This window comes from Aedes aegypti, chromosome 2, assembly GCF_002204515.2.
Source record: "Aedes aegypti strain LVP_AGWG chromosome 2, AaegL5.0 Primary Assembly, whole genome shotgun sequence".
Lineage (NCBI taxonomy): Eukaryota > Metazoa > Arthropoda > Insecta > Diptera > Culicidae > Aedes > Aedes aegypti.
In genome coordinates this window covers 327,260,253-327,275,696 of record NC_035108.1, presented here as the reverse complement: position 1 = coordinate 327,275,696, position 15,444 = coordinate 327,260,253, and the positions used below count along the sequence as shown (strand labels likewise).

The following is a 15,444-nucleotide window of genomic DNA, read 5'->3' as shown; positions in this document are numbered from 1 at the left end:
GACATGTTTCCCCCAATTAAAAAGCCAATATTCCACTAAACAAATGTATATGTATAAAAGGATATTCAGAAGACGAACTAACGTTTTACTTGCGTCGCACTTCAGCTATTCCCACATGTTTAACATAAGCATGAATACGAGCTGAATAAGTATCTTATAAAATCCTAATTCAGCTTCAGTATATTATAAGAACAGTTGATCCAATAGAGGCCAAAATGACGATTAACAAACACATTGTTCAGCAATAAATAAGCCTTGTAAAAGCGATCACACTATAGCTAAATTTCATAAAATGGCCAAAATATCCGAAATTCGTGTTGAGTTCCGAATTTCAGAGCTCATAAATTATGCTTTCTTAAATCTTTTGTAATAGCTGTTCAGAAAATAAACATGGTCAGTCTCCATAAATGCAGAATTATTGTGAAAAACAAAAATATACATTTAAGCTAAGTATTCCGAGTAGGGACAAAGTACTGACAAACAAAGCGTGATATTGACTTGATTGACGTAAGAGATAACATATCTGAAGGCAAAATCAAAATTTTGAATAGCTCACAGCTATTGGTAAAATTTTGCAGAATCTAAATATGACATGCCAATTTTGTTCTAGTAGTTTATTTTAGATATCATTTCCAGATATTTTATATCATATACACTCTTAAAAATAATGAGTTTTACGCGTGACGTAAACATCGCAACACTGATTTATTTGCCGACTTAAACATAAATATGATTCAATTTTATGTTTCTTTTGATGTATCTTAAATTCTAATTGCTTTATAGGCTATTTTTACAATAAAATTTGAAACTAATTGAACGAATTTAATATTAGCTGTCCTATGCTATGAAAGTTTAACGCATTACACAATTCTATGTTGTTTAAGGCGTAAATTTACACGATTTCGATTCCGACGACCACGCCATATGCAAACAGTCAAGTCTGTTTTCGATCGTCGTCGGTGTAAGCCATTGCGAGTGCGGTTCAATATCAAGGAAAAATTAAATGTAGTTAGCCTCCGTTAAATGTTCGTTCGTCACTATATTTGCAGGATAAATGAAGAAGCACCGTTGTGTGCAAAAGTGTTGTTCAACAATTTGTTTAAGAAGTGCGCGAAAGTGTGATGCAAAAGTTTTTTACCATCCGTATGGTTGACCAAGAGGAAGAGCAAAGTGGAACGAAAAAATCATAACAATTCTAGTTATGATGCCGTGTATAAATAATGTAAGCTGATGCATTTGTATCCTTGTTGCCATAGGCTTTCCAATGCTTGAAACTATAACATGATTCCGCTCTACGAATAAAAGTGTGTCTGCTGATGCAATCGTCAATTTGTGTGAAATAAGCGGGTTACGCCAGTGAGAGTGCATTATCTCCTAGATGACAGGATTAACAGAATTTAGAATGCTCCAGAATGTTTGATTGCAAAAAGATTTTTTTCGAGATCATCGCCAAATAATTAAATCCGACATAATAAATAATTGATACAAAACAAATACACGTCGTGACGTAAAAGTAAATGTTTATAACTTACTTTCACGTGACGGCGTGTATTTTTTTTTTTTAATTTGTGGCAGTCATGTAATTTTAAGAACTGATGTAAGTTCACGTGAAAATGTTCGCTTCTTTTATGTGCATCATAGAAGACTGAAATTTTCGAAGAGTGATCAAGTTAATATCACTTTTAGCTATCCATATTATATTTTCTATTGCTAAGCTTTTTTCGCCTGCTCGGGATGTTTTTCCGTGCAAGAAAAATGGAAATTTCTTTGACAGAATTGATTAAATAAATTTCTATAGCCAGCTACATTTGAAATGACATTTCTTCACAACTGAATAAATACTGCGCTCTAAGAAAAATGATTTACTTGGCCATTTCTGAAAATAAAAATCGCATCAAGATATTCGAATATTTTTCTATTCAGGTGGGTTCTGAGGACTAACCCTTCAAATGATTCAAATATATTCATACAGAGAACTTTTACTTCAATGCATATGTAATGTTTATGAAAAATACAAAAAAAAAATCAAACTATAATTTATAAAATTTATAAAAAATACAAAAAAAAATCAAACTATAATTTATAAAATTATTTAAGTTAATTAATCAGTTTTGAACAAACTAAAACTGAAATTAGATTAATCATTTCAGACTGTTTTTACTTTGTGTAAATAAACACTATTTTGACCAACATCGACATAAATTTTCTAAATGTGCGCTAAAAATAGCCGACTGAACTCAGCTTGGATCAGCACTAAACAGCAGCTGAATAATATGCTTGTTCAGTTGTAGATTAGCGTACCATGTGTTGATTAGACGTTGTCGAATAGAAGCTCGAACATGGTCAATATTCAGCTATGAGAAGTTTATATTTTGCACTGGACGGTACAATCATCAATTCTAGGATGGCGCAGATGGCAAGGCATACCGCTGACGATTGGAAGGTCTCGAGTTCAAATCCAGTATGCAAGCGATTTTTGAATAAGATTGTTATACTATCATAATAATAGTGCACACTACATTTATAAAGTGCCTAGAAAAATATTTTTTGTTTTTATTAGTCTTTAATTGTTTTTAGACCAGCCGTATAAAAGCTGAACTAAATGCTTGTAAAACGTTTTTAAAGCTGAAAAATAAAGTTGGTATTCAACGACATGCTTTAAAGTTTCTCCAAATTTGTGTGAACAATGCTTTAACAAAGGTTGGCCATGGAAATTATTAAAATGTTATAAAACATGATGCTGGATAAAACTGCCATAATGGTGTTTGTTAAATGAGTGAATGTTAGTTGGGTTGTAGCCAAGATCGAAAGCGGAGTAGTTATTCTAGCGATTGCTATGATAATTATTTCAAGTAATTCTTGTTAGAGAATTCAAAGCTCTCACTTATGAAACTTATGATCCCATTTTCGAAATGTTCAAGCGTGCAATGAAACCATAATTTGGCTGGTTCCAGGGGGGTATACGCAACGAGGTTCGATGAGAGATGATGCTGCTTGGGACGGCCCGCCCGAGAGATGATTGTTAGGCGAGCTTTGTTTGTAGTTGACAGCCGTACACCCACCCTGGCTGGTTCATAAGTCTTGATTTATAGAAAACCTAAGTATTTTTGTCTCAGTGTACGTTTCGTTTCCTCAGTGTATGGGGTTGTACGAACTGGTGACGTAGGACCACGATGGTTAATTTAACTGAATTTGATGGTGTTCTTGTTACTCGTTTTGACTCCATACTGTTTTCAGTGCTCGAGACTTTCGTAAATATTTATGCATATAACGATTTGCAGCCAAGTGTACGTTTAATCATGTCCCAAACATACATTATCTTTATCCGTTGAATTCGTCATATTTATCTATGAAAATGTGAAATTTCACTTCAGGTTGTATGATCATTTTGAAATTATATAAATAACCTCCTATGAAATAATCAGTAGCATTGGAAAGAACAGTAGTGATTGAGGCTTGTTCAGCATGCTGAAGTAAAATCTAAGTAATTCTAATTAAATAATATTTAACAGCAATATGTCTATAGGAAGTTATTCGTGGATTATAATAAAAGCTTCACCCAAGCAACCAATAGTTCGGATTTTACTTAAGCAGTGAACTCAAAAGTTCACTTCTAGTAGATTTTGAGTTCCAAAGAAACTACATCGCTAATTAAGAGAACATAATGGATACCAAGAGAACTTAATTCTCATAAAAGTAACTCATGAACTTATCAACAACTAGAAAGTTCCGATCAAGTTCAAGTCGAACCTTGTCCGTACTTTATGGTAAACATCATTCTATTTAAGCAACTTAAATGAACTTTATATGAACTGAAGTTCGGTTAATTACTCAAAAAGTAAGCTGGTTAAGCCAAAACATGCCCTTTTATCTGAACTTTTGGTTGCTTGGGCAGTCATCGCTTTGTTGATCTTATGGTTTGAGAGAAATATTATTCGTTGCTTGGCAATGTGATAAATAAAGTCGGAAATATTACTCTGTTAACTCTTTTACGCACTTTTGTTGCCCCGAAAAGAGCCAAAGGCTTCGTTAGCTCGGATGCCGTCATAGATGAATCGCACTATAGGATGTTATCAGTTGATTGCCATGGTTAAACGATGAATCCTCAACGAAAGTGTATAAATTTGAATAAGTTCTCTGCTTATAAGACGAACCAGCTGAATGTTTCGTGGTGTGGATGACACACATCAACAACAGGTATTGGATCACACGACTGAAGTCGAAATCTGAAAACGTTGCTTAAGTTTGAAATCTTGAGCGATACCACAAGCCGGACGCTCGATTTGCCTAATAATAGTGGTAATGGTACCTAACGGGCTTGATTCTTGACTGCACCACAAATGATGAGTTTATCACGAGCCGAAATCTGTAAGCGCAGGTCAATCCAGAAATCTGGAGCGATTTCACATACCAAGTCCTTGGATACATTCTCAAATTGTCGTGTCACCAATTATTCATGATAAATGAGATATTGTATGAAGCTGTGAGATTTATTGAGGAATATAAAATGTGATAAAGTCGGAAATATTGATCTTCTAACTCTTTTCCACACATTTGATGGCCCTGGAAAGGGCCGATGCCTTTGTTAACTTCGATGTTGTCACAGATAAATAGCACTGCGGGATGTTATCAGTTGATTGCCATGGTCAAATAGAGAACCCTCAACGCAAATGTATAAATTTAAGCAAGTTATCTGCTTATTATGACGAATCAGGAGAATGTTTCGTAGCGTGGATGGCGCACAACAGCAACAGGTAGTGGATCACACGGCTTAAGTCGGAATCTGGAAACCTACCCGCATAGAAAAATCCAATTTGTCTTATAGTCAAAACCACACATGTCTTCCATCTGAAATGGTTAATGTATCGCGAACAGTTTTTACATTGTAAAACAATAAGGAACACAAAGCTGTAGACCATACATAACAGCTTGAGTAACCCATATCGAATAGTGCCAATATATTAAAAAGCTCATATATTGTTGAACAATATGGAGATATAAATCAGTGGGAAATAGTGAAGACATTTATACAATGTTTGTCGAATGGTTTTTGTGTTTATTAGGCGAACATCATTTACACGCGTGCATTTAACCATACACGGAGAAAATGAAGTACTCAAAAGTGAGTTCATTCCACTCAATTCCGGGGGTTCGTGCGTTAACCTAATTTTGAGTTGATGGGGTAGAAGTTGTTTTCATTTGCAGCCGTGCGAAAAAATACCTACTGGCTAAGTTCTTTTCACTCAACCGGCAGATCAAATAACTCAACTTCCAGTACTGTGCCACTTACTCAAATTTGAGGTAACGCACTAAGGTTCGGTTTTTGGGTTGTTTTGCTCTTCGCTCTCTGACAACAATAGAAGGAGCGAATGAAATGGGGAGAGAAAAATAACTCAAAAGTAAGTTAAAAAATACTCAAATATAGGTTTTCCGTTTTCTCCGTGTATGCTACTATTTTTGAACAGTTCGGCAAACAGTTGCACGCATTGGTATTTGTCAGACAAGTTTCGTCAATTTGAGAGGCACGCTTAAAAATTTACACACGTGATATTTAACTTTTTCGCAATTATTGATTAAAGGCTATTTCATGGATTCACACATTTCGACAAAAAATGTGGAACAACGCATTTTATATGATATTCCTATGTTTGTTACATATGATTTTAATCAGAAGAGCGAAATAATTTATATATTTTTTTAAGCCAAGTAAAACTGACTGCGCTATTGAGAAAATTGTTTTTAGCGTGCATTTCATTTTTTGTTTTTCTAGAAACCGAAGTGAAAAAAAAAATACGACATCAATCCAGCAGTGCGAAAATCTCAGTGTCTGTGCTCTACATATTGGAATCCATTGGTGAATGGTGAGTGTTTTATGCAGTAATATTTCCTTTAACTTCTTATAATTTCTATCTGTTTCGTTTTCTTTCCCTCTCATAGCAGTTATTTTACATTGACACAGCGCATGAATGAGAAGCAACAACAATCAACCAGTTCCCGGGCAGCTGCCGACAAAATATGTATTACGCAATATTAGCGAAAAAGGACCAGACCCAAGCCAGAACCAGGGAAATAAGCCAAATTCAACGAATACGATGTTTTGTGGGGGCATATTCATCTTTGGGACCTACAACATCACATTGCGCAGTGCGCCGAGGTTATCAATATAAAAGTGACAATTAGTGCAAGTCAAGCGTGTGTTAGAATAAGGGCGTAAATAACATGTTCGATTTCTCTTCATCGATCCTCTCTTCGGCTAATAAAGATGATAAGATGTAAGTTTGTTGGCATTCACCTCAAAATGCAAGATTACATCGTTGCTTAGCGTCTCCAAGTGAAAAACTGTCAACAAACTTATATCTTGTCACCTTTATTCGTCGAAAAAAGGATCTATGAAGTGAAATCGATTATGTTACGTATGCCCTTATTCTAACAAACACTTGAAATAATTTTAAAAGTTGGTTTTAGAAATTTAATGAAATGTAGTAATAACAAAGTAAAATAAAAACAAATAAAATAAATATACTAATTGCCCTATTCATTGCTTATAATTTAATCATAAAGAAACAGTACCATATTCGGTAAAAATACCACAGCGCACCGTAAACGTACTATTCCATATACATTAATTTCTTTTATTCATACTTAATAGTTTAACTATTCTGAAACTGTTTCTTTTACAGTAAATGGATCAAAACGTGGATGATATATAGACAATTGGGCAAATTGTGAAGGAAAAAAATTGTTCGAGAAAATCGGCGTTTTTGAATGGTTACATAACTTAACCGCCTATTTCCCATACTGTACTTTGTCCAATAACAATTTTCCAAACTGTAAAAACCGTTCATAATAGGGTAGACTTATTGTTATTTTAGGTGGTATGTGAAATTATTTAGATATTGTTGAAAATGGTTGTGGATGGTTTCGGATACAGTGCAATTATGGTTCTTATTTATGCGGGTAGCTCAATCTTGAAATCTTGAGCGATTTCACAAGTCCGACGCTCGATTGGCTGCTCCTCGGATCAGCAACTCAGGGGGCTTCTGGTATTGTGCCTAATGGGCGTGTTTCTTGACTGAACCACCGATGCTTCAGCGACTCATGAGTTTATCACCCATGGGTATGTGCCAACAAGGAGCTGGGCTTAGAATTACTTGAAAATTGCGGAAAATAATAATACGTGAGAAATTGGTCGAATATAAATAGTTGGAATGGTTGAAATTTACTAAATATTCAATAGTTCGCTATTGATAATCAATAATTTTCTTTATTCTTTAATATGAAGGTAAATTTCTGATCCATGGGTGCCAAAATGATGAAAATTGTTTAATGAGAATTTCTTTTCAAAAGCATTCTAAATATGTCGCAATTTTGTCACATGTGATAATTTTCGTAATCGAAGTGTTCACATAAAATATGGAAAATCAAAGATGCTGTTGCACTCTATTTTACAATCGTTGTGAAATGTTGAGCTCTTACCCCGACAGCACTGCAGCAGCGTCCGTGAATTCAGTCACAATTTGTCGTGTCATCAATTAATTATTCATGACAAATTAAATTTTGTATGGAGATGTGAGATTGATTGAGGAATATAAGATGTAATAAGGTCGGAAAAAATATTCTTTCAACTCTTTTCTACACATTTGATGGCTCTCAAAAGGGCCGATGGCTTCCTTAGCCTCGATGCGGTCACAGATAAATAGCACTGCGGAATGTTATCAGTTGATTGCCATGGTCAAACGGGAAATCCTCAACCCAAATGTATAAATTGGGCAAGTTATATGTTTATACGACGAACCTGCTAAATATTTCGTGACGTGGATAGCGCACAAGAGCAAGGGCACAAGTCGAAATCTGGAAACGATGCTCACTCTTGAAATCTGGAGCGATTTCACAAGTCCGACGCTCGATTAGCAGCAGCTCTTCTACTTCTTGACCACCGATGCTGAATTGATCACGAGTCGAAATCTTGGAGCGCGGATAAATTTGCGGCGGCGATGACGATGGCTTGGGCACTTCTCTGAGCGGCAATAGTTCGCCGCTCGTAGAAGCGCCCAAGCCATCGTCATCGCCGCCGCAAATCAATCTTGCGTCTTCCTCTTCCGACGACACAAATTGAACTGAGACGCGGGTGCAAACGCAAAGCGAAAATGACTCGCCCGACCGTGTTCACAGTTCGACCGCAAAAAGAAGACTGAGGGAAGAAGCAGAGACCCATTTGCTTTTATAGTGGGAAGCGATACCGTCGAAAAATGCTTGAACGGGATTGGTTAGATAAGAAAGGGGTCAACATTTATCAATTTTTTCAATGGTTAAACAACAAAACTCACTTATCGGAAGTATTATTATCGATGCGTAGATACATTTCTGATCAAATGATACAAAAATCATAAAAATTGATTCATAAACAACTGAGTTATTAGCGTTCAAAATCTCCCCTAATTTCGTTACATGTCTCATTTTCCGTACTCTTAAGGTGAAACAGTTTGGAATCAATTTCTAAGATTATACTGAAATTTCAAAGGCACAAATTTCGCGAAGAAAGCATCCAACAACAGTGAACTTTTTATTTTGGCTTTGTGCACTAGCAGAAAGCTTAAAATAAGAAGATCAGAAACGTTTGCTAACTATTTCTCCAGTTTTCTGTCTTTGAAAGTGCACCCCAATATAGAAAACAAAGACGTAGTCCTATGTCAAAACAAGGCTGAGGATCACTGGTGTACTGCAATTTGTTCAAAATATATGTTGAATTTTGACCTTTTACGTTTTTGGTTATCCTCATGTGCCACTGGAAGAGCTTTCCATCGAAAGCTTCTTTCCCCATTCCAGTGCTTGCTTGTTCTGTTTTCGGCGCAAAATTGCACGTAGTGACAGCACTTTGTTTATATTTTCTCGGAGTTTGTTGCCTGTTTCTTGGGTTTCCTGTAGTTTCGCGAATCGATAGTGATTTTGTTTTTAGCAAAGAACCATGTTATTTCCGGAAGATAGATACTTTGCGGGGCCTCATCCCAGCAAGGACTTCAAGCGACTGGATGTGGCCTACGTGAACAAATCGGATAAGTTCCTCTTCAAGAGCAAGGACTTCTCGAAGCAGTTCTCCCACATCTATGCCTCGCGTTTGTCGGAAATGGTCGGATTGGTCACAGAACGAGTCAAGGAGAAATGGGGTAATGTCTTGGGCATGTTCTAGTTGAATCACATTACTCACTCTTGTATCACCTATAGGAACCGAACATCCCATCAAGCAACTGGCCGAGCTGAAGGAGGACAGCCCCGAGAAGTGCATCATCATCGGAACCTTGTTCAAGCACCAGGAACTGAAGCCTAGCATTTTGCGGGAGATTTCCGAGGAGAACCAGCTGGTTCCGCAGCCCCCTCGATCGCATTACACCGACGATGCCGACATCCTGATCCTGGAGGACGCCCTGCAGCGCATCCGTCTGATGGGAAAGATCGACGTGCACTCGGTTGTAACGGGAGCGGTCTGCGCTGTTCTAGGTAAGGCGATTCTGGAGGGCCAATTTGATTGTATATTTACGTTTACGATCTATAACGTTAAAGTGAGCATTATGGTAAGAAAATGATTTACAGATAACTGAATATTTTCTTCCATTGCATGCTCGTACACTATGAAACTCTTGAAACATGAAATCTCTGAAATCAGGAGTGGACAGTAAGTGACCGTTCCCTAAATGAGTTATAATTTTGAACATAATCTTCCGTTTCTCATTTTATTGGTTTCCTAACATATGGTTTTATCGTTCCTACATTGAACATTTATCGCACAGGTTTCTCGTAAAAAAAACCACGCATAATACCACCACATTCACCTCGTCCTGGGACAAAATTATTTGCTTTTAATTGTTGTTCGAAAATTGCCAGGCAAATATTACATCAAAGTTCCCTCATTTCCCCATAGGTTACGAGGACGGTGATGGACGATTTCGCGTCGAGGATTATCTCTTCTACGAAAGTGGACCACAGAAACCTTTGAAGCCATTGGAATGCTCTCCACTACTGGTGCTCATGTCTGGCCTCAATTTGGTAAGTACCTAGCGCAATACTATGAAGGACTCAATAAGACGGTCTTATTGATCTAGGATTTTGCCCTATCCAATAAAAGACCCCGGTAGAAACTTGAATTCCTTACCACTAAGAAGGAACTTCGTACCGTAAAGTGCCGTAATTCAGCACAGTTAAAGAATTAAATGATTCAAATGGTGAATTAAAAATAAGTATGGACTCTTATCTCACTATTCTTAGCAGATTTACAAGATTTTTGAAGATTTCGCTAAAAACTCATAACAAATTCCTTCAAGAGTGTATATCTCGTGAGATTGTTGATAAATCTTCAAGGACATCTTTGGTGGATTATTCTTTGGATACGTCCAAAACGCACATAGCCCATGCTTTGTTCTATAGAAACCGTGATCGCTCTGTTTCACACAATTGTAGCAATGTCGTCTGAAATTTCATCAATCTCTTCTCTCATCCATCCGCACAGGGCTCCCCAAATGACTTCTCCATGTCCATGGAGCTGCTTCAGCAGTGGATTTTCGGTAACCTGGAAGGATTCGGTCAGAGTCGCGATTGGGAAGCTGCCAGCGTGGTCCGCGTCGTGCTTGCCGGCAATTCCGTGAAAGCCTCCGTCAAACCGAAGAACAATCTCAACGGACGGCCCACAACCGAATCCGCCGATCTGCTGAATGCCGTCAAGGCGGTGGACACCTTCGTGCACAATCTGGCCCAATCGGTAAACGTGGATCTGATGCCGGGTGAATTTGACCCAGCCAATCATATGCTGCCCCAACAGCCCATGCACCAATGTATGTTCCCCAAGGCGGTGTCCTTTACGAGCTTTCGAGGTGTACCCAATCCTTACGCTATGGAAATCGCCGGTCGTTCCATTTTGGGCACTTCGGGTCAAAACGTGCATGACATAGCCCGGTACTCGAAGATTGAAAACCCTTTGGAGGCCCTGAAAAGTACCCTGATCTGGAGTCACATTGCACCAACGGCGCCCGACACGTTGCCCTGCTATCCCTACTACCAGCAGGATCCCTTCGTTATCAGTGAGTGTCCCCACGTGTATTTTGCTGGGAACACTGGGGAGTTTAGGACCGAGCTCTGGAAGGGCAGCAACGGTCAACAAACGCGGCTGATTTGCGTGCCATCCTTTTCCGAAACTGATTCTGTCGCGGTGGTGAACCTAAGGACGCTGGACTGTCAGCAAATTTGCTTCAAGGTCAATGAATTCGATGATACGGAAGAATGAGCTAGGTTCAGAGTTCTAGGATAGTATTTAAGTACGTGTTCAATAAAATTTTCTCATTGATTCCATTACATGTTGGAAAACATTTTTGCTATAAAACTGTAGCTTATCAGCTTCATTTTTCGAAAGTTTCAATTGTTTTTGAAATTTTAATGCGGTGGTCGTTAGGCCGAAATAACATTTGATCATATTTCAAATTACTAACACATTCATCAATGTTTTTTTTTTTCTCATTTTTAATCAAAGTCTGTTCTTTCTAGTAATAATTCACAGCGGATATTGTGGGTTTCTGGTAATGTAAATTATCTTGATCTAACAACTAACAATTCACTCGACCTGCAAATTCATTCTACGGCTTCTAGGTAGTGCAAAATATCTTGACCTAACCCTGTTAGTTACCCATTCAACTTTACAGTTCATTGGAAGTATCGGCCGCTTTCGGCCTAATGACGCTTTTGACCTAACGGCATTGGGCCTAACGAGATAGAACCCAAGTCTCTAAAAAGGTTCCATTTCGAATTGGTTCTTCTTCTTCATCATCTTCTTCTTCTTTAGTCACCTTTTTCAGTTTCTTGGTGGAATTTCTGTATTGAGCATAACAATATGAAAGGTGTCTCTGAGTAGTACGTGGTCTCTTGATTACGTTACAGACTCCTGTGCGGCGAGCAAGCCGATTCGTTATTCATTCTTAAGTCGTGTCGGTGACGAAATCTCGATATCGAGCTAGAGAACCATAGTAAAAGTAGGTTTTTGCAATTTATCATCGTAATAGGCTGTTTTTCATCACGCCAATCTGTCATGAAAGGGCCTACTTTCTTGCACTGAAGTATGCAGTGCGGGAATTGTCATTACGCAACTGAAACCAGTGCTGTAATGATTCATTACGTAACCGTTTGAGTTACGTAATGAATCATCAATCACATCAATTTTTCAGCAATTGTAAAATAATGGTGAATGCATTCCTACATAATTTCTGATACCTTAAAGTGGTCTTCTTTTACAGCACTCGTCGCAATTATCCTACTCGGCACGCCTCGTAGGATAAATTTACGACTCGCGCTATAAAAACATCATTCTGCAGCTTGTTCCGTTGTCCATTTGCATTGGTTTTGTGTTTTAAAACTCGATACCGTAAAGTGCCGTAATTCAGCGCAGTTAACGAATAAAACATTTCAAATGTTTAATTAAAAATTAGTATTGCATCAACAAAAAAGCTTTATGGGTGGATCGCTAGCAAATCTGTTTTAGATTATGGCAAAAATATAAACTAGACTGTATTCACACGTTACAATTGTGATTTTTTTGAAATAGTTCACTCGTTGAAATTGCTTAATTCCGCGCATTTTTTTAACGCTTTTCCATATTCCGCGCAGAAGAATGCCTAATTCCGCGCACTTGCAAAACAATCAAATTAACATTAATTTTGTATAAAGCAACATCCATTCATTACGTAACGCTGAAATTGAACATTTTCAACCCCCTACCCCCCTCCACAACACTTTTTGTATGAAAAAAAGTAAAGTTTTGTATGAGCCGTAACGTAGACTTTTTTATAATTTTTTGACTATCACATGAAATAAGAATAAACATTTGTTATAGTCTTTTCCTGAGACGAGACTCGCGAAGACGGTCTTCTTATTCTGTCATTGCTGTGTTTTTTACTTATTCCTCTGTGTTTGTATCAATCATGCGCAAACCCTCACATGAACATCCCAGCAAATATGCAATTGCGATTGTATCACACCGAAACATAAAAAGCCTTTGAAGTGAAATTTTATGCCAGAAAAAGTTGCAGACATTTGAAATAACTATAGTCTTGTGTTTAGATTTATCAGCAGCTTTGGAAAAACTGCTCCGAACACTGAGGTTTTTAAAACAGTTTATTTTGAATACAATACTTTTCAATTTTTCAGCATTTGGACGTTTCGCGACTGCGGAGACGTATGGTGGTAGTTGGTCCCTAGTGATTTATCCTACCTCCGTTCTGGTCACGATCTTCAGATTATCGTGATTCGTCAACATTCGTATTGATAAAGTGGAGGGACATGGTTGAAATGGAGTTTAAAAGAAACGAATGTCAGAACAGGTATCCACCGGCGACGCCAAACGGACCAACGTAATGTGGTGTAATTTGGGATTTGTGGATTGAATACTGATATTTTTTGCCAAGCATCAATATGGGTGACTTTCGAGGATAGCGAAACGTAAGAGGGGTTAGGACAAGGTTGTGGATTTACTGGGTAAATCCATCACATTGGGGTTATGACTCTGTGTCTTGTCAGGAATAGGGTCTGATTGGTATGGTAGTATGCAATAGAGTTCGGAATTGATAGACAGACTTTGAGGAAAGAAGTTTTGAACGTAAGGCAGCAGCACCTTGGATCTTGGAGGGCGCAGGTCTGGAGAGTTGGGCAGCTGTTCATACTAGGTTACATTACGTAGAAAGTGGAATCTGTTTTGCCGTGCACAAATTATGGGAAGTATTTGAAAATGTTTTCTTGTTCAGATTGGGTAACGCAAGAGAGGATTTTTAGCTCTGTGTTATATTAGGAGGATATTATAGTGCATGCTCTACTGATGACTGTGTATTTTAAGGGTGATCGAATGAAAGCTTTGTTGAGTAAAGTTACCGTTGAATTTTTGCAGTTCGTAATTGTTTTGAAATGTTTGTCGGACAATAAGAAAATTTTCCAGGGTATTTGTTTGGATGCTAATGCATTATATTGATAAATCTAATTGTTCGTATCACACGCGAAGCATAGCATAACCCAATGTATAATGAAATTAGGTTCGAAGAAAGGATTAATATTTGATCACTTAAACTTTACGCTGCAAGATATTCTTAATCGTTTTTCTTTTCTTCTGATGTACAGGAATAACTGGTATATTTAGCTAAAATAATGAACAATCATACGCATAGAGCCTACGGGTCATGCAGTTAGGATTGAAATTAAAATAATATTGCGCATTTCTTTCACACCACAGGTTTATCGCAGAAGTTTTTACATGTGCGGAGGCGTTGGTAGAAGTGCGCGATTGCGTCGAGTCGGGTCGGTGTTTTCAGCGGACTCATTTTTCGCAAATCGAAGAATGAGTGCTCTGAGGGCATCAGCATGATTCGATGAGGTCCCACACTTTTATTTGCGCTTTTGCACTTGTAAATGTCTTACTAAATAGGAATACTTTGTGTTAGGGAAAGTGCAGGAGAATAAAATATAATTCATTAGAATTTTCTGATAGAGGCAGAGTTCACATGTTACTTAGGTATTTAAAAGCAAATGAGAACCACATTAAATAATAGATAAACACTAATGGTCATATTTTTATATTTTCATTTCATCGCGGTCCTCATTGCTCGAGCGGAGACGACAAAACTCGAGGTGGATAGAATCGACGCAACTACGACACGGAAAAGAAACAGATGAGAAACTATCGCTACATTTATTCAACTATAACAACCACGTTTTAACGTAATGACTTTATTTCTTCTCGTTTCAGCAATCCAACAACCAAACCATCTCTACTATCTTTTCATTTCCTCTTCGTTACATTTATAGTCCCTCTGGCACTGAATCGAATGACGCATTACGCTTTTTATTAGCGATGTCTTTGCTGTACGTTGAGCATGGTGTCGGAGGTGATGTGCTGTGTAGAACATCGGATGTTCTACACGGCACGCTACTTCCGGCATTTTGTTTGGCGTGCGGGATAGGCAGTGCTAGTGATGATATGAAGGCCGCTATTCGGTTTAGTGCCAGAGGGACTATATCTATTTAATGTATCTGAAGCTTGTGGGACCGCTTTAATTCCGGCGCCTGCTTGTGGAAGATCCCGGTGTGCTAAACGGTATAGGACATGTTAACGGGGGAGGCTTGGTAGGTCCTCACCCAGCCCGTGTCTAGATGGGCGGATAATTGTCTGCCAGGGTGTGGATTGAGCAATTACAATAACAATTGGACGTTTCGCGACTGCGGAGACGTTGATATTTTTTCCTTTTTCTTGTCAGCTTTGGGGTTGCATGTTGTTCCAGAAGAAATTTCAAAAAAATATGCAGTTTGGCGAAATCGCCCCGACTACCTCTACACACTTAAATTATTTTACCGTAATCCGTGAATTTCACCGTAATCTCAACAGCTGATCAGTTCGGTAAAATAAAACACCGTAATTCCGTCGAA

At 37.9% G+C, this 15,444-nt stretch overlaps 1 protein-coding gene and 1 long non-coding RNA gene across 3 annotated transcripts; both read left to right on the top strand.

Moving 5' to 3' along the window:
• The first annotated feature begins 5,434 nt into the window (after nt 1-5,434).
• LOC110676774 lies at nt 5,435-6,480 on the top strand. The gene is made up of 2 exons (XR_002500709.1): nt 5,435-5,861; nt 5,938-6,480. It is a non-coding gene; the product is annotated as an uncharacterized LOC110676774 (long non-coding RNA).
• Nucleotides 6,481-8,850: 2,370 nt separating this feature from the next.
• LOC5569337 (DNA polymerase delta small subunit) lies at nt 8,851-11,342 on the top strand. Of its 2 annotated transcripts, XM_001658391.2 has the most exons (5): nt 8,851-9,164; nt 9,223-9,495; nt 9,662-9,670; nt 9,917-10,041; nt 10,502-11,342. In XM_001658391.2, exons 1-5 carry the CDS (start codon nt 8,966-8,968, stop codon nt 11,270-11,272), a joined length of 1,377 nt encoding a protein of 458 aa, XP_001658441.1. In that variant the 5' UTR covers nt 8,851-8,965; the 3' UTR covers nt 11,273-11,342. The 2 variants fall into 2 exon arrangements, with proteins under 2 accessions (XP_001658441.1, XP_001658442.1); XM_001658392.2 differs by lacking the exon at nt 9,662-9,670.
• Nucleotides 11,343-15,444: the final 4,102 nt, after the last annotated feature.